The sequence below is a fragment of the Aphidius gifuensis genome, linkage group LG6 (assembly GCF_014905175.1).
Source record: "Aphidius gifuensis isolate YNYX2018 linkage group LG6, ASM1490517v1, whole genome shotgun sequence".
NCBI classification, from domain to species: domain Eukaryota; kingdom Metazoa; phylum Arthropoda; class Insecta; order Hymenoptera; family Braconidae; genus Aphidius; species Aphidius gifuensis.
The window spans coordinates 2,756,054-2,776,079 of record NC_057793.1 but is presented as its reverse complement, the minus strand read 5'-3'; the positions used below and the strand labels follow the sequence as shown (position 1 = coordinate 2,776,079).

The 20,026-nt window shown below is 25.0% G+C and overlaps 4 protein-coding genes across 4 annotated transcripts; 1 reads left to right on the top strand and 3 right to left on the bottom strand.

The window, feature by feature from the left end:
* Nucleotides 1–1,205: 1,205 nt before the first annotated feature.
* On the bottom strand, nucleotides 1,206–2,223 carry LOC122859679. Its single transcript, XM_044163365.1, has 4 exons — nucleotides 2,129–2,223; nucleotides 1,855–2,066; nucleotides 1,673–1,772; nucleotides 1,206–1,608 (listed from the first exon to the last, which is right to left on the bottom strand). Exons 1-4 carry the CDS (start codon nucleotides 2,188–2,190, stop codon nucleotides 1,206–1,208), a joined length of 777 nt encoding a protein of 258 aa, XP_044019300.1. The 5' UTR covers nucleotides 2,191–2,223.
* A 203-nt stretch (nucleotides 2,224–2,426) lies between these two features.
* LOC122859678 lies at nucleotides 2,427–2,921 on the bottom strand. Its single transcript, XM_044163364.1, has 3 exons — nucleotides 2,861–2,921; nucleotides 2,638–2,781; nucleotides 2,427–2,566 (listed from the first exon to the last, which is right to left on the bottom strand). Exons 1-3 carry the CDS (start codon nucleotides 2,919–2,921, stop codon nucleotides 2,427–2,429), a joined length of 345 nt encoding a protein of 114 aa, XP_044019299.1.
* Nucleotides 2,922–5,777: 2,856 nt separating this feature from the next.
* Nucleotides 5,778–12,244, top strand: LOC122858836 (anoctamin-4). Its single transcript, XM_044162009.1, has 13 exons — nucleotides 5,778–6,023; nucleotides 6,400–6,808; nucleotides 7,206–7,380; nucleotides 7,844–8,126; nucleotides 8,200–8,348; nucleotides 8,703–8,948; nucleotides 9,412–9,611; nucleotides 9,685–9,822; nucleotides 9,898–10,115; nucleotides 10,191–10,499; nucleotides 10,570–10,879; nucleotides 10,965–11,461; nucleotides 11,553–12,244. The coding sequence occupies exons 1-13, from the start codon at nucleotides 5,781–5,783 to the stop codon at nucleotides 11,856–11,858; spliced, it is 3,483 nt and encodes a 1,160-aa protein (XP_044017944.1). The 5' UTR covers nucleotides 5,778–5,780; the 3' UTR covers nucleotides 11,859–12,244.
* LOC122858834 (protein son of sevenless) lies at nucleotides 12,158–19,778 on the bottom strand. The gene is made up of 8 exons (XM_044162008.1): nucleotides 18,836–19,778; nucleotides 18,435–18,698; nucleotides 18,256–18,339; nucleotides 18,076–18,156; nucleotides 17,044–17,193; nucleotides 13,888–16,962; nucleotides 13,544–13,802; nucleotides 12,158–13,477 (listed from the first exon to the last, which is right to left on the bottom strand). The coding sequence occupies exons 1-8, from the start codon at nucleotides 18,941–18,943 to the stop codon at nucleotides 13,392–13,394; spliced, it is 4,107 nt and encodes a 1,368-aa protein (XP_044017943.1). The 5' UTR covers nucleotides 18,944–19,778; the 3' UTR covers nucleotides 12,158–13,391.
* Between the last annotated feature and the right edge of the window lie 248 nt (nucleotides 19,779–20,026).

Sequence of the window (20,026 nt, the reverse complement as noted above, 5' to 3'; positions counted from 1 at the left end):
ATTCTATTGTATTAATAAATTAATTAAATATTTCTATACACAAAAATAAAAAATGAAAAGTATTAAATTAATTTATTATTTTACTGCTATAATAAATTTTAGTGTAACTTTATTTTTATTTTCTTTTTTTGTATAACAAAATTAATACATATAATACTTTTTAATAATTTTTTTTCAACTTACATATTTGAATTGATATTATTTTTTTTTAGGTAAAAATAAAATTAATTACAATTTTAATATTTTCAAGGTATGTATAATTTTTATATATATTTTTTTTTTGATTTTGCATTTAAATTAATGTTTTTTATTTTGAGTTTTTAAAGTCGCTTTTAATGTTCACATCTAATTAGTCTTGGGTTGGTCGAATTAAAATAATCTATTAACTCTAATATTTTCCAAAAACAACTTTAATAAAATAAGTATAATAGTTTATTTTGACTTCACCGACCCCAGGCTAATTAGATTTGATTTTTTGAATTGATTAAATATTAGATTTATAAAAAAATATATCTTATACGGCTTTAAGAAAATTGTCAGCAAAAACTACGAATTATTAGACCTATGTCATTATATACTTAACATATGTTGTTGAGTAAATCACTGATCATATAAAGAATACCCATTAGTTTTGGCATATCAAATTTTTCTTGATTCACATTTAATTTTATCATGCAATTCTGCCAAATTTTCAAGCCGTACTTAGTCAAATCAATAGATTATCATTAAAAAAAATATTTTAAGCAATGAATTAATTATTTACTCATTTTTTTATAAAAATAAATATTATAAACAAAGGTCAAACAAATTATCCGTAATTTCTCCGTGTTTTTTAACAAAAAAAAACGAAGAAATAACGCGGAGATTTTCTCTACTCTTCAAAAAATCTCTCCGCTAAATCTTTTTCTCCGATGATGATTTATTTGTTACACCATCCAAATGCATAAATCTTTATATTGGATATTTTTTTATCAGCTCATAGATTCAGTACTTCATTATTAATTTTAATAATTTAAATAATTATTTAATGCAAAAATACTCTTATAATTTATAAATACATAAAAGTGATTATTGAAAATTGATTCATTGACATGCAAAATAATTTAATTGTATTAATAAATTAATCAAATATTTCTATAGGTAAAAAAAGAAAATAAAATCTATTAAATTAAATTGTTTTTTATTTTTTAAATAAAAAATTTAGTTTAATTTTTACGATGATTTAACAAATACTCATCCTGAACTTGTGAAATATTTGTCAAAGCTTTGCTCAAATTTACAAGAACATTATCAATACTATTTGACAAACGACTGAATTCCAGTTGTTTAATTTCTTCAGTAAGATCAAGTGAAATTAATTTAAGACCAATAAATCCTCCATAACCATCCAGTCCCTTGTAGTATATTCCAACTCCTCCAATTGGTGATGGTGGTTTTGTAATGACACTTTGTAAATCCAAATATGGAACAGTCGTTTGTGAAGCATCTTTTTCAAAATCTGATGCTTGAAAATTGACATAACTTTGTCCTGCTACACCTTGCAAGTAATGTTGAGCTTCAGTTGGTGCAAGCTCAGAAGCATCAGGATTTTTTAATTTAATTTCATCTCTAATAATTAATTCATAACATTAATATACTAAATCAAAAAATTATATTATAAATTATAATTTACCTGTCGTTTAAAATTGAGTGTAATATTGAAATTTTTTTTCCACTTGCATTCATCCCAAAAACATGTAATCTAAGGTGTCCCCACATGGTAAATTTAACACCTAAATTAATTTCAAACATTAATTATTTATCAATAAAAGACTTGTTTTATTTCGATTTTCTTTGAATTCATTTATCTCTTACCTGTTACAAAATATCCTGATGGTAAAATAACATCATCAATGCTAACAGAACGCTGTTCTTTATACAAAGTAACAGTACGATTACTAACTTCAATTTTTTTCCATCTCACTGTGCCAGGCTCAACGTGGATACCAGTCAAATTCAATTTCCCTTCTTGTATTTGTATGTAAAAAACTTTATTAACAAGCCTCAAACGTACTCCAGTCACAACACTATGTTGACAAAAATTAAATAAATATTTTTTTTCAATATAAAATTTATGTAATTTACTTACAAATTTTCACTACTCGTTTTAACTTCTTGTAGACTAAATTTTCTAACAGTATTATTCATCATTTTTTGATCAGTATAACAAACTCGTGAACCGCAATTAAAAATATATCTTGACCATTTTAAATTTTCATCATCAGATATTTTACCATATTTTTTTGTGATAAATGGTATGACAATAAAAAAAGGTGTTGGTCCTTTATCAACAGCAAAATATTCCACGTTTCGTTCATCATCATTTGGCTATGGAAAAAATATTAACAAACAAAATAAAATAATAAAAAATAAGCTTCAAATTAGTATTAAATAAAAATGCAAATTACATTAGAATAAACAGTATTGATGTCAAAATCACTTTGACAATTGAAAGCTTGACTGTCATTGAAACACCCAGACCATAAATCAGCTTGAATAAAATGAACGAGTCGTTCATACGTGACACCTGTCAATAATATTATAAATTAAATTAATCATCAAAGTATTTATTGATTATTTTACAACAATTAAATCAACCTCGTTGGTGTTTTTTTGGATCACATGGTCGTATATCTCTCGATGATGAATCAATTGCCAGCTGAGCTGCTGATAGTGTTGAATTAATATCACCATAAAAATCACCCATCACCTTCAACGTCATGTAGAGCCATTTTCTTGCATCTATATTTAAATAGATAAATTAAATATACATTATTTAAAGCTTCTATTAAATTATTTACTCCGCTTTTTTACACCTTACCTGGATAATCATTTCTATCAATACAATTTTGATATTTTTCTAAATTTGCCAAGATGACCATTGTGTAACTTTTTGTCAATATCAAAATAATATATCTTGCCATGTGATATATTTTTGTTTGTTCAGATTGTGTATTATTACAATTAACATTATTTTGTTTCTTAAAAAAAAATGAAAAATAATGAATAAAATTTAAATTAAAAATTGTATTTTAAAAACTTACTAAAACATGATGTTTCCAAATCATGTAATCAAATATTCTCATTGATTTTTCAGCATTATTAAGTGGTGATTTACTTGTTGAAATAAAATTATGTACTAATTTTGATAGCTCAGTTCTGTATTGACTTGTTGGATTTGTTAATAATTTAATTGTTTCATTTTTAATATCTGATGGACAATAATTTTCAACGAAACAAAGATAACACATACCACCGTGACAATCATTTAGATAATTAAGTGAATTACGTAGCTTATTAATTAGCGTTTGATCGTAAATTATTCTTTTAAATTCATCAATAATACGATTTGATTCGTTGTAGAAAAATTCTTGTAATTCATAAATTGTTTGTGCAAGATATTTAACATTAACAAGTGGTGATGATTTTCTTTCTTGACGACGATAATAAATAACAACTTCAGTAAATACACTTGTTATTATACCAATTATTGGTCCAAGTGGTGATGGTACACTAAAAAAACCAGCTGCAAATGCACGTAGTAAAAAAGCTTCAATTTCTGCATCACTTGATACATCACCAATGTCACTAAAATCGAGAGCTAGTGGAAATGGTTTACCATACTTATCAAGTTCTTTCTGTGGTTTTATTGATGCCATATAATTATTTGCTCTAATTTGCATTGTTTTTTCAATTATTAATGACATTAACATGAAATTTATTGCAAACTTCATTTTTAATTTTTCTAAAAAATTTATAAATACATTAATTTGTAAATAAATATTTGAAAAACAATTTTTTATTCAATTTAGAAATTTATTTTGTAAGATAAATTATCACAGTTGATTATACTAATTGTGTTTTTTTTTGTTGGTTGATTTATTATTGTAAAATTTATATTTTTAATTTGAAAATAATTCGTTTTATTGAGATTAATTTCTATTGATTTTACTCACAGTGTAAAGAAAATTTTGGTGCTCAAATATATACTGACAGCATTGATGATTTATATAAACTGTTTCTTTTTTTTAATTTTTTTTTTCGATGCTAGGAAATGGTGTTCTGATGTGTCTCGACATTATTTCTATCGTCGAATCAAAAATGTTTTCTAAATTTATCATGTTTCTGACGCATGATCTTTTTTTTTTTTTTATTTTAATCTTTTTTTTAATGACTAGAATCACTGATAACAGGTTTTTTCCACCTGAAAGAAAAAATAATCTAAAAATTATTTCTAAATTTTATATTTAAAATATTATTTCGTTATCTCTTATGTGACCCGAGTCATTAAACAAAAAAACGATCAAATTAATTTTTTTTAAATATTTTTTGTAATAATAAAATTAATATTTCGTTTGAAAATTATAAAGAAAAAAAATTATTTGCCTTGCCCTAACATTTACAATAAAATTATTAATTCGATTGTCAATATGAATAATTTATATTTACACTAACAGCAATTGTCTTCTAATCGAACAAACAAAAAAAAGAACGTCATAAACTAAATAAAATAACGCTTATACATCTTTCACCCTCTTTAAATAATAAAAAAAAAAATTCTAAAATAAAACACTCACCCTTGGATACATCCACCAATTTAAAAATATCAAAAAGAAAATAAAAAAAAAAAAAACTAATTATTAAAGCTAATTTATTAATTAAAAAATGATTAAAAAAAAAAAAATCTTTTTTAATTTTCTACTAATTTAAAAAACCATTTTAATTATTTTTTCCATCATTATAATTAATCTATAAATATAAAAAATTATTGTAATTAATAAATTTAAAAAATCATAATGAGATTTAATGATAATTTTTAATTAAATATTGTTGTTATTATAATAGTAACCATGACAATTGACAGTTTGAAATAAAGATTGGCAAACAACCCTCTGAAGAGACTAGGCCAACATCAACCCTCAATAATATACATGCACATTGTCCCCACCAGAAATGACCAATAATATTTTATTTTTTTCTACACATACAAATTGATATTGGCTCTTGTCATAATGATGTCAATGTGTATTGTGTAGTGACTAGTGATGTTTGATAAAAGGGTGGTATCATTCAGTCGCATGCCAACTACATGTACACACTCTTTCTTTGACCACCTGACTAAATTTAACTCGTCCTCCAATTTTTACAAAAATTCATTAAATTTTTTTAAATAATATAATTCAAAATTTTATGTTAATTTTTAAAAAACAATTAATATTTTATTTTTTATAAAAAAAAATAAAAAACAAATTTTTTTTGTTTTTGAATTAAAAAATTATTAATTTTGTGTAAAATTAATAATTATGTGTATTAATAATTAAAAATTATTAATTATTATTAACTTTATTTAATTAATATTATAAAGTAATAAAAAAAGATTTTATATTTTTTTTTTTTCTTTTTTAGTTCAAGGTTTTGCTAATGTTTGCAAATAATTTATAGTGAAAAAATTGGTGCTACAGGTGATTTCAAAATAATAGTTTTGTACTAGTTTGTGGATTTATTTTATTTATTTTTCCTTATTTGTGATTAATAATTGTGAAATGACTGTTTAAATGTACTACTCTAATCTAAAATAAATCAAAGAAATTATTTTAAAATGAGGTAAATCAAATCAATGGAAACTGCTTGATATTTATAAATAATTAATTGACATTGAGTAAAATTTTTTTTTTTTTTTTTATATTTGTGTATTAATTTGTCGAATATTTATGTGAAGAAAAAATAATAATCAATAATCAATGTCGATCGATGAAAAGTTTGATAGTTTTGATAAAAATAATTTACCTGATGAAAAATTTAAATGTCTTGATCTAAATAATTATCAAGAAACATCATCAACTTCATCAACTCCACTTCCACCATCACCTGATCATTTACCAGGTTGTAGTCCAAGTTATTTCACCTGTATTTCACCATTTAAATTTACCGAACAACAGCCAGATAAAATGGAGGATAAAATACTTCTTGAAAATGAAAAACAGGTAATTATTTTAGCTATGCTTTAAATTTACCTGTAATTGTCCAATTTTTTTTTCATTTTTCATTTAATTATTATACTTGTATTTGCTAATATTCAAAAAAATTATTAAAATAATTTACCATTTAATTTTTTAAATAGAAAAGAGTAGTTTTTTAAATTCAAATATTAATTTTTCATTTGAAAAATAAATTTTTAGTTTAAAAATTGATCGAGAAATTAATTTAAATAGGTTTGATAAATACTAGTATAAAAATTAAATTTTTTTAAATGTTTTTATTTATTAAATTTCCTTAATAATATATAATGAATAAATAAATGAATTAAGATTGTTCGTAAACCCCACTCAATGATAGTTGGTGCTTGTTTTTTTTTTTTAGGAAACAAATAGTTATCGTTTGAGTGTTAATTTATTACCACAAATAAATGAACATAGTAATAGTAGTCCTACAAAATCACAATTAAGTGAAGTTATTAAATCAATTGAGACATCAGAAATATTATCAGCATCATCATCAACATCATCATCAACAACATCACGTAAATTATTAGATGATACACGACAAAATATTGATATTGAAATGTCAATAACAGATATTGAAAAAAATATTATTGGTGATAGTTGTAGCTATGTCGGTCGACAAGTTGCCTATCATCCAGATAAAAATGGTTTAAATAAAATTATTGATGATAATTATTCAAATAAAAGTCCAAATAAACAAAGAAAAATATCATCAGCAACAATATTTCCACTTTCAACTGGTCTTTTACCTGCCAAAGAAGCTTTTGGTAATTTTTAAAAACAAAATTTTCATTCATTTATTTATATTTTTTAATTTAAATTATTATCATTATTTTTATATATATAAATAATTGAAATGTTTAAATTTAATTTACAATTAATATTGTGGAAAAAAAAATTTTAATTTTTAAATTCAATTCAATTCATTGTTGCACGTTGAAAATTTTTCATTTTATTTTTAGTCACGCGATGCAATTTCTACCCTATATTTTTAAACAAAAAAAAAAAAAAATTTTTTCATTTTTAAAAGATTATCTGATTATATGATAAATAAACTATCGGCTTTTTATTATTTGCTATAAAAAATATATATAATTAATAACTTTTTTTTTTATTCAAATTAATAATTTGTCTTTTTTTTTTCAATAATATTAATTTTTTAAGGAACAAAAATAACACCAGCTTTGTCAGAAGTTGATTCATTAGTAGAAGGATTACCACCAGATGATGGTCCTTTTGACAATGGACCAAATAAAAATAATAATAACAACAACATTCCAAATGGTGGTGCAGGTGGATCAAACGAAGATGAACTTGATCCAGAAACTCTTTTTTTCCGGTAAAAAAAAAACATTACAATAATATAGTTAAAATAGCTAATTGAATTTTAATAAATAAATTTTATTATGGTTTTAATTATATTTGTTTGCTAAATTGCTATTTATAGTATTAATTTATAATTTAAGTAATAAAATTGAGGCCATTTGCGTCACAACAAAAGTTGTATACACAAAAAAAGAAGCACAATAATAAAATTACCCCTTTTTTAATATCCATATCAATATGAGAATGAAAAAAATAAAATTTTTTAAAAATAACTAGATAATAGTGATTAGATTTTATCTAGTACAAGGACATAATTCATGACTAATGTGTTCTAAAAAAAAAAACACGATGATAGTCTTTTGAATATTTTATACAGCTAATGATAATTGAAAGCAAACAATGAATTATTATGAAATTACCTGATTGTTTTGGGTAATTTATTGATGATTTAAAGATGATTAATTATTGTTTTTTAGTGATGGAAGAAGACGAATTGACATGGTACTTGTTTATCAAGATGAGGAAGAAGGTGTTATGACTGAGCTTGAAGCAAAAAAACGTGAACAACGTCGTGTATTTCAGGAAAATTTATTGAAAGAAGGTCTACAAATGGAACTTGAACTACCGGAAAATTCATTTGATGGAAAAACATATTTTTTAAAACTTCATATACCATGGAAAGTTAAAGTACAATATGCAGAAGTTATGAATTTAAAATTATTGACTAAAAGATTTATAACAATTTCAGTTAAAGCATGGGTTTGTTTAAAAATTTAAATATATATTTTTAATTAAAAAAAATTCATATTATTAAAAGGCTAAATTAATACAGGGTGATGAAGTTGAAAAAAAAAAAAAACCAATATTAAAAAAGCTAATGACTTGGTTTAATTGGTTTAAAAAAATTCACATGTGGGATACAAATTTATATCCTGAAGAGCCAAATTTTTATGCAACTAGAGACTCTGAACGTGAAGAAAGGTATAAATAATATTTAAATAATAAAAGTAAAAAATAAATAAAAAAAAAAAAAGATAAATATAAACGTCATGGTCATTATTAAATAAAAAATTTATATCGTTTGACATTCAATAAAACTTGATATAGATATACACTTACAACTTGTTGATTTATTAATAAATGTCATGTTCAATATTAAAAATAATTTTTCACATTAGTGTACTAAAAATAATCAATAACGGAACTAAAAAAAAAAAAAAAAACTAAAATTTCTTTAATATAAGTAAGCTCTTTAAATGCCAACAACTGAATGAAATTTAAAATTAATTTTCTCTATTTTATTCAGGTTTTAATAAATGAATTTATTTTTTCAAGATTTTTAGTTAAAGATAGAGAAACAGCTTATACACCAGCACAAAGATCTTGTATTGTAATGCAAATATTATCAAGATGTAGATATGATGAGACACATGAAAAAGCTGGTATTCGTAGACTCGTTGCTGATGGTACATATTTAGATTGTTTTTCACTTCATGAAGGTCCTTATAATAGACCAGCGCCTGATGGATCTCATCTAGATAGATATTTATTGTATCTCATATGGGCTAGACCATCACAGTGGTAAATAATTTATAAATTGATAATCAATTAACCTAATTAATGACTAAACCAATAAATTCAACCAGATTCAACTGTTTTTTTTTTTAAATTTAAAACTAACAAATTAATAAAACAAAAATTATAAATAAATAAAAAGCTAAAGTTTTATAAAATTATGAAAATTTATAATTTAATAAATTTAATTGATCTCATTAATTTTAATTAAAACTTTTTTTTAACTTTTAAAATTTTTAAAACAATAAAAACTTTCTTTTGGTTAATTTTTTTTTAAATATTTTTTAAACAATCTTAAATATTAAAAGTACTTGATATGCTTTAATCAATTGTGAAGAAAAAAAAAATAAAGAATGAAAATTACTGGGCGAGTTCAAGGATTATTGATAATGATTAACTATATTATTCCATTTATTAAAATTGTATTATTAATTTTATTTGTTTTTTTTATTGTTGATATTATTTTTAGGTACAAAAAACAACCATTATGGTTAATACGTCGTTATTTTGGTGAAAAAGTTGCACTATATTATGCATGGCTTGGTTTTTATACGAGATTTTTATATCCACCTGCTGTTGTTGGACTTTTATGTTTTTTTTATGGACTAACATCAATGGAAAGTGCTGATAATATACCCAGCAGAGAAATATGTGATCCTAAAATTGCTGGTAAATATTAATTTTCATTTACATTATAATGTCCTTGAAAAATAATTTATATTGTTTTTGTTTTTTTTTATAGGAAATATTACATTGTGTCCACTTTGTGATAAAGCATGTGCATACAGAAGACTTGGTGACTCTTGTCTCTTTTCCAGTATGACATATCTTTTTGACAATCGTGCAACTGTTTTTTTTGCAATTTTCATGTCATTTTGGGGTAATTAACAAACTACTAATGAATTTAATAATCAAAGCATCATTGAATTATCATTTTTTGTTTTGTTTAAAATAGCAACAAGTTTTTTGGAATTATGGAAACGAAGACAAGCAATTATTGTTTGGGAATGGGATTTACAAAATGCTGATTATGATGAAGAACCACGACCAGAATTTGAAACGTCTGTTAAAACATTTAGAATAAATCCAGTTACTCGAGAAAAAGAACCTTATATGCCACTTTGGTCAAGAACCTGGAGATACATGGTCACTGGTTCACTTGTTTTTTTTATGGTAACAATATTTTCTATCTATAATCTATAACAAACAAATAAACAATTTATTTATTTATTTATTTTTCAATTCTAGATTTGTGTTGTTCTTGCTGCTGTACTTGGAACAATAATTTATAGAATTTCATTAATTGCTGTTGTTTACAGTGGTGGAGGAAAAATATTACAACGTCATGCAAAAATATTTACATCAGGTTCAGCAGCAATAATTAATTTAATAATAATTATGATATTAACAAGAATATATCAACGTTTAGCCAAGTGGATGGTTAACATGGAAAATCCAAGAACTCAAACTGAATATGAAGATAGTTTTACAATTAAAATATTTTTTTTTGAATTTGTTAATTTTTATTCATCACTTATTTACATTGCATTTTTTAAGGTAAAATAATTAAAATACAACAGCTTAATTAATCTTTTTATTTAAAATTAAACAATATATTAATTAATAGGGAAGATTTTATGTTCATCCTGGTGATGCTGAATCACGTGCATCTGAATTTTATCGTATTAAAACAGATGTTTGTGATCCAGCTGGTTGTTTATCAGAATTATGTATACAACTTGCAATAATAATGATTGGTAAACAATTATTTAATAATTTTATGGAAATATTATCACCAAAAATGGTTAATTGGTGGAGAAAAAGAACTCATGTTGCTGCAACAAAAGATCATGAACGTCCATACACATACTGGGAACAAGATTATCAATTACAAGATCCAGGAAAGCTAGCACTATTTGATGAATATTTAGAAATGAGTAAGTCAATAATAATATTTAAACTACTAATAATTATTAATTAATAATAATATTCAAATTAATTATTTAATTTCAATTGTTTTAGTTCTTCAGTATGGTTTCGTAACGTTATTTGTTGCTGCATTTCCATTAGCTCCATTATTTGCATTATTAAATAATATTGGTGAAATACGTTTAGATGCATATAAAATGATAAAAGAAGCAAGAAGACCATTATCTGAGAGAGTTGAAGATATTGGTGCTTGGTATGGTATATTAAAAGCTGTAACATATGCTGCTGTTGTATCAAATGCATTTGTTATTGCTTATACATCTGATTTTATACCAAGATCAGTGTATGTTAGTTTTTATTCACCAACACGTGATCTTGTTGGTTACATTGATAGTTCATTGAGTGAATTTAATACATCTGATTATCGTGAAGATATGGTTAGTATTGCTAGTGATTGGAAACCAAGTACATGTCAATACAGAGGCTATAGAAATGGTCCTGATCATAAAACTGAACCATATGGTTTGAGTCCACAATATTGGCATATATTTGCTTCAAGACTTGCATTTGTTGTTGTATTTGAACATTTTGTAAGTCTTTTTTTTTGTTATTTATTGTTTATTTTATTTATTGATGATGTTTGTGTGTTTTTTATTAACGTTATTATTTATTTAAAAATAGGTATTTGCACTTACTGGAGTTATGAGTTATATTATACCAGAAACTCCAAGTGCTGTTACAACTCAATTAGCTAGAGAAAAACTTCTTGCACAAGAAGCTAAATTTGAAAAAGGTCTTAATGGTCATGAGGATGAAGATGAAATACTTGCTGTTTTACGTGAAGCTGGATCACATAATAGACCAGGAAGACGAGGAAGTTGGGCAAGAAGATTTAGTAAAATAAGTGATTCTCTTGATGCTCATATTGATATTGGTACAAGAAAACAAAGAGTCAGTGAAGCCTCAACTGTTTGGGAAACAAATTAATCAATCAAAAAAATAATAATTTTTTTCTTTTTTGAATTTAATAATGAATCAATGTGTTAATACAAAAAAAAAACTGCCTTCAAATCAAATTTTTATTTTATTTTTATTATTACTAAACAAAAACTTTAAAAAGAAAATTTATAAAATTAAAAAAATCAAGTTTAAAATACTAGAAACATTTTGATAAATTTAATCAATATCAGTGTCAATAACTCGAGTGTAGAAAAAAAAACAAAATGAATTTTATCAAATTAAATAATGTAAAAATATAATTTTAGTAATAATCAACTCGTTATTTACTACACAATATAATTTTTTATTTTACAATGATTCATTTTATCTATTTTTTTTTTATGTTCAAATTATTCATTTTTTTTTTTCGCCATCAAATTTGCATCATTGCATAACTATTTATTTTAATAATAATATACAATTTATTTTAATAATAATAATATACATGTACATAATAATGTGTTCTCTATTATTCAATATTTTTTTTTTTTTGTATTTTTTAAAATTTTTCATTATTATTTATTTCTTAAAAGATATATTTTTTTTCCTTAATCCTTTTTATTAATTTTCTTTCAACTTTATTATTATAATATTATTATTTTTTTTTAATCTCAACTTTGATAATTAAAAACGTCTAGTTTACATAACATACATACTCACGTTCAATAGTGTATCACAGTTGTATTTGGAGGGGGCAGGGGTCCCAGGGATTAATTAACAATGATATTTAATTTTTTTATATTTTTTTTTTGGGACAATTTTGGTTCACATTAAAAATCTCAAATCTTATTCACACATTTCGATTCGAAATATTCATTCAATAAACTATTGAACCTCATTTACAAAAAAAAAAAAAAAAAAGCTCTTAATTGTCATTTTGTTAATTCAATTTTTTTTTTTTTGTCAATATATATATATTTATTTTGAATAAAAAATTTTTTTACTTTTCGTTTTTATGAAATTTAACATTTCATTAGTTTTTTTTTTTTTCTCAATAAAATTTCTTAGTAATATTTTTCGAGATGACTCGAATTTAAAATAATGAAAATTGTAAAATAATATTTACACTTACAATGAGCTTGTCTTTCATTAAAATTCGTGTTTTTAAAATTTGTTTTAATATTTTCTTTTACTATCGATTTATTTAATTTATCATCAATTTACTTTGGATGGGAAATATTAAAATGTCATTTACATTATACATCTACCAAACTAGGTATGTTAAAAATATCTAAAAATATATTGTACAAATAACAACAGTCTCCATCACTTTAAAAAATAACATTTCTTATTTTTTACTTGAAAAAAAAGTAAATAAGCACAAATAGAACAATGCCTTGTACTTGATAATAGTATGATAATATTCATTTAATAATTTTCATTCATTTGCATAATTTCGTTGCAAGGAATGTCAATAATTTTATTTTTATTTGGAAGATTTTTAATGTGCGCTGATTTAAAATTTTTTTTTGTTGTTATTATCTTGATTAACGAAATACTATTAATGAATATTAAGAAAACTTAGCTTGATCCTGGATTAAAATTAAACATTGTCGTTGGAGGTCGTCCAGGAAGTGGCTTGGGAGGTAAACGTGGTGTAACTGAGCCTGTTAAATAATTAATAATAAATTATTGAGTGATTATTAAATAAAAATAAAATATAATACTGTTACCATTTGGTTGTGAAGGAGGAAGTTTTGTGGGGCTTGGTCCATTGAATGACATATAACGTCTGGCATGTGTGGCACTTGCACTTGCACCTTCAAGATTTGAATTTCTTCTTGCAAGTAAAGCAGAAGTACTAGGATTTAATGTAGCTGGAAGACGAGGTGGTAACATTATTGGAGGAAAATCTTTTCTTGGTGGTAATGGAGGTGGTGGTGAAGTGCCTTCTCTTGGTGGTAACAATGGAGCATTTGGAGCCTGTCGAGCCTGAAAAGCAATTGATCAAAAAATTAATAAAAAGAATAATATCAAAAAAAAAAAAATAATTAAATAAATTAATAAATTAATTTACTTGATGAGGGGATTCACTAATAGAACTTTCACGTCTCCTATGACATCTTGGTGGTAATGGTGGTGGTTGTTGTTGTTGACTAATTGGTGCATGACTTGGTGATAATGGTGGTGGTAATAATGGACCAGGGCTACCATCTGGTCCTGGAAGACCATAACCAATTGTTCCTGAACTAAAGCCAAACTGTGTTGTTTGTTGTTGTAATTGAGGATGAGAAGTTTGCATATGTCCAGGTGATTTAAGTTGAGGACTATTACCAGGTGATCCAAGTGAAAAACTTGACATACTTAAATGACCAGGTGATCCTGGTTGTGGTCCACCAAGTAAAACAGGAGCAAATACACTGTGATCACCTGCTCCACCACCACCACCACCGCCAATCATTGAATGTAATGTTGAATTTTGTGTTGTATATGGTGGTGGTGTTTCTGGTAATTCTGATGATGATGATGACGATAATAATAATGATGATGATGATGATAATAATAATGGTGGTGGTGGTGGAGGTGGTGGTACAGTATCTGGTGATGGATCATGTAAACGTACGCTTGATGCAACAGCTTGTAATGCTCCTGGTGCTTTACCACCTGCAGCACGTGCTTTAATACCAGGTGATTTTAAATTTAAATCTGGCCATTTTCTTGGTACTCGAGGTAATTGTTTACAACCACGTGGTTCAACTTCAAGACTTTTATTATATAAATAATTACTAATTTCAGCGTCATTCATATTTACATCAAATGGTGATAAATTTTCAATAAAATGTCGTATACTTTTTTCAACAGATAAACAATATGGTTGATTTTGATATTGTTGTATTTCACCAGTTATTTCAGCAACTTTTCTACGTTTACTAAAATTAATTAATACTGGTGAACTTGGCAGGTAATCTGGATTGCCTTCTTCAATATGAAGTATATTTGTTAAATACATACCAAAAAATGGTACACATGGTGGATTAATTGATCTAAGTTTTTCTTGATATTTACGAAAATGATTTTTATCTAATTCACTTGCTTCTTCTAATGCTTTTTCTAATCTTGCTGGTATTTGTTGAAATGTCATTTTTAATCTATGAACAGATGCTGAATTCATTGCACTAACAACTGCTAATACACCATTAAAATTATTAAGATCTTGTAATACAATCATAATTTCAATTGCACGTGATACAATTGCAACTCTTTCTTCAAAATTTTCAGCTTCAACAATTGTTTTTTCAAGCCATCTTGTTATATTTGTTGTATGTTTTATCATTTTTAATAAATTTGGTGATGTTTTATCTTTATCTTTTTTAGTCCACACTGAACCAACTAATTCAGATGGTTTAACTGTTTTATATAATTCAAATTCTAACAATGTTAATTGTCGTGCTAATTCAATTGGATGCAGCGTCAAAATACTCCATTCATCTTCATTGACTTTTAAATGCCATTCAATTGGTGGTGGTAATTTTCCAAAACTAAATGTTATTGGTTTTTGTTCAAATGGTTCACATTTTCTTTGTACAATTTTAATAACAGAATCAACCCATTTTCTCATTGATTTATCATTAACAGCATCTAAGAAATTTTGTAATTTTTCTAATAAATTTCTATCACGTTCAAAATCATAAAAATGATGATTAACCCATTGACGTAATACATTTAATACTCTAAATTGTACTGGTTGATAAAATTCTTTTCTATATCTTTTCCAATCTTCTCTTGCTGTTGCTTTAACACTACTTATTGATTTATCATCATCATCACCACCACCATAAACTAACGATGGTTCTGGTATATTAAATCTTTCGGTAAGTAATGTTAATAATTCTTGTGGTGAACAAAAACTTCTATATGTCGTTAGGAATGTACGTACAAACGCAGGATCAGCATAAATATGATATGTTAATCTCTCAACAAGCTTAACAAGTGTTGCACCTTTTAATAATGGCATACCACCATTTTCACGTGCTTCAAGTACAACATTTTCTGGACAATCTTGTTCTGCAAATTTATACAAAGATGGTGGTGGTAATGTCAATGGATGTTTTCTTTCTTCATCTAATAATATACTATCTAATGTTCTTTCAAGCATACTTTTTGTATTTAACATAACAAGATCAGCCATCCAACTATTTTTTTCATCAATTGATTTTGCAACAAGTGTTACATTTGAATGATCACGAGGTGCTATTTCAAATGCATTTTTTAATTCTTCAGTATCTTCTTTATCAATAATATCAACTTTTCTTATAAAAAATCTTTCTTTAAGACGTAATTCACACTGATGAGTTTGATGATGATGATGATGTCCACTACTTGGACCAATTGTACCAACACTAACACTAACTCTTTTACTTGATGATGGTTTACATAATACCAATAAACCATCAAATAATAATGCACGTCTTTCAGTTAATCTTCTACCGTTATTACCAACTTTACCTAATAAATCTTCACGTATAAATTCATTACAACATTGTCCAATATCACGTTGATCCCATCCATCAACTGTTTTTTGTAGTTCTAATGTTTTTTCAGTAGCAGCTTGTCGTCTAGCACGACTCTGCATACGACGTAATCCAGTATCTTTTTTACCAACAATTTTTTTCAATTCTAAATGTAATGGATTCAATAAACCCAATACCTGTTCAAGTGTTTCACTATCCTCAGTACTAGGTGTACGTTCATGTAATACTTCAATATATTGAAAATATAAAAAACAATGTCTCACTGGTTGAAATAATAATTTTGGTAAATAATATTTAACAGCTTCTTTAAAACCATGTCCAGCAGCACGTAATGCTGTACTTGCATCTGGATTTGACATTAATCTTGTCATAACATCACGACTACTTTGACTATTAATATCACGTGCATATTTAATATAAACATCAAATTCAGCAGCTTCAGCAAGTTCTTCAAAACATGAACCAACTGTTGGTGTTTGTTTTTCTTCAGTTATTTCCATAATATCCTCAAGGCTACCAAGTAATGTTACTGTTACTTCATATATATCCATTATATTACTAAATAATGTTTCAAGTTCTGTTTTATCACTGACTAGTTTTGCTATTTCTTCACGAAATACCTGTAAATTTTAAAAATTAATTAATAATCCATCATTAAATCTGCTCGTTTATTCTTTCATTTGTTGTTGTTGTTGCATTACTTTAATTATCATATGAAGATCACGAAGATAATGTCGTTCATCATGTATCAAATCTCGTACTGATTCTTCATATGTTTGTGATACAACTGCACCAAGACCACTTTGAGCTCCTTCTGTTGCATCATCTTGATAAAACATGTCCATCAAAACCTACAAATTACATAAGATTACATTAATAAAATTTATCCATTACATTAGCTCTCTCAATTTTATTGATAGATATTATTATAAAAATCACAAAGTAGCCACAATGTTCCATCATTATCATCAACAATATTATATTTATATAAAAAAATATCATGCTAATAAATAAAATAATTAAAAATACTATTTTCAAACAAATAAAAGGACTAAAGATATTTTTTTTATTTTCCTTTTTTCTCACAAGATGATGATAATATTATTATTTAAATAAATAAATTTAAAAAAAAAAAAACACTTTTATGGCCTCTGGAGGTTTGCAAGTACATACCACCTGTATAACGCCACCAAGAACGAGCATGGAATGGTGTTGTAATATGTTAGTGGAAAGCATGTAATCAAGCAGAGAACAATATGCAGCCACAATTAGCATGTGACTAATCTAGCAATTATTTTATATTTATTTTTTTGTTTAAATTATTAAAAAATTAATTATTCTACCATTTGCTATTATTATTAATTATTATAATCTATATTTTCATTATTTTATTTATAATTAATTCAAAATCAAATTTATACTAGCAAATTTTGTGTATTTTGTTGTTGTTGTTTTTGTTGTTGTATTTAAAATATAATTTCATAATTTAAACAAAATAATAATAATAACAAAGCTTGGATGAAAAAATAAACAATTTAATTGAGTAAAAAATTTGTTGAGTCAATTTATATTGTTCATCATAACAAAATAAAAATAAAAATAAAATTGTTTAATAATAAATTGAGTTTATTATTTAAAAAAAAAAAACAGCTGCATATTTAAAATATTTAAAAATTAAAAAGTATGTCAACGTGTAAATGTTTAATTGTAATTTTTAAAAAAAAATGCATTACCATGTCAGCATACATTGCAACTCTTATATCCTCACAGGATATTTCAACATGACGTATATTTTTCACATAGTTTCCAGCCAACTGTAAATAACATAAACAAAATTTAGAAATAAAAAAACAATGAATATGTGATATTGTTGATTGTAAGCAATGTTATTTATTTCGAAAAATTTTTTTTACCTTTAAGATATCTGCAGATATGTATTCCAGTACTCCAACAACAAATAAGCTAACTTGAGAATCAATTTTATGCTGTAAAACTTCCTGTTAAAAGTGAAAAAAAAAATAATCAAGATATATTAAATTTTTTAGAGAAAGTAAAGGATATATTTGAATGATTAATTAATATAATTGCTTACTTTTTGAAGTAATTGATGAATTTTATCAACAGGTAAGACTAGTGGTGATTTTTTTTTTCCTTTTTCAAGTGCATCTCGAGCATCTCGTAATGCCCATCTATCAATTGGAGTTGGAAATGTTCTTCTAACTCTTTCTTCAACATCTTGTGGTGTATGTGGAGGTGGATGACCACACAACATACCCAACATTCTTAATATCAAACTTTCAACATAATCAAGAGCATCTTGACGTGCCTCAAGACTTGGATGAACTTGCTCCAAAACCTAAAATTAATTTAATCAATTTATTTTAACAATAATAGTCTTTTTGACAGTCAAAATAATATTATATCTATTATATTATTAGACTCTCTTTTTTGTTTATTAACCCATTGTTTTTTTAAATAAACAATAAAACTGACCTTTCTCAGTGAATTTACAAAAACACCTTTCCATTTTGCAGCATTTTCTTCTTTTCCAAAATCATAGCCTGATGGCTCACCCACCACTGACACCGGTGTCGAGAACATCTCCACCGGGTCCACAATAAAAAAACACAAAAAAAAAACAATAAAAAACCACCAACAAAATTAAAACAATTAATATTTTTTTTCTCATTAAAAAAAAACAATACCAAAAAAAAGAAAAAAAAAAATTAACAACAGATAAAAAAACTAGACACTGTTTAAATATTTTTTATGTAAAAAATTAATAAACACAATAAATATCTGTCGCCTGGATATATTCCTGGTGAAGTTGTGTTTTTTTTGTCTTTCAAATCGCATCTCTGATTATAACCTAACCAAAATGCAGATAAATTACTTCAACTACTCCAATAATCGAAATTTATATTTTTAATTATTATTATAATTGTTTATATCTATTTATTTTATTTATTATTATTTAATTAACTATTCCTTGACTAGGATTGTGAATAAATACAATCCTCATCAACACTCAGCCACTGTTTCAACACAATAATCATCATCATCATCATTATTATTATAAATTTCATAAAGTAAAAAACAAAAAAAAAAAAAAAAAAAAACATAAAATAAATAAATAATCACATCATGAATAAATTGTTATTTTTTTAATTTTACACAGTTGTTGTTATTGTTGTAGTTGTTGTTGTTATTGTTGTTATTGTTGTTGGTTATTTTTTTTTTATTTGTTTATTTATGGTTTTAATTTTCCTTATTATTAATATTATTTATTTGTCGACACACTGAGTAAATAGTAGTTTATGTACGTCGCACTGAGGTCTGAGCGATGATGATTTTCGGTGGAAATGGAGCAAAATAGAGCCATGATGAGCAACTTGGTTTGACAGAGAGAGAAAGAATGTACACAGAGAGAGGGAGAGAAAGAAATAAACTTTGGAGCACTTTGGAGTAAAAGACAGCGGTATTTTTACAACAATTAAAATCAACAAGTTTTATTGTTTATTAATTTAATATTTTTTAAGATAAAAATTAATACATAAATTACGAATTTTAAGTTTATCATGTATTAAATTTAAAATCGATATAGGTATTGTTCATGTTGTCCATCTCTCACTTTTTTTTTTTTTAAATTATTTTTTTCTAGCTAAGAAGGATCAGTTCATTGTG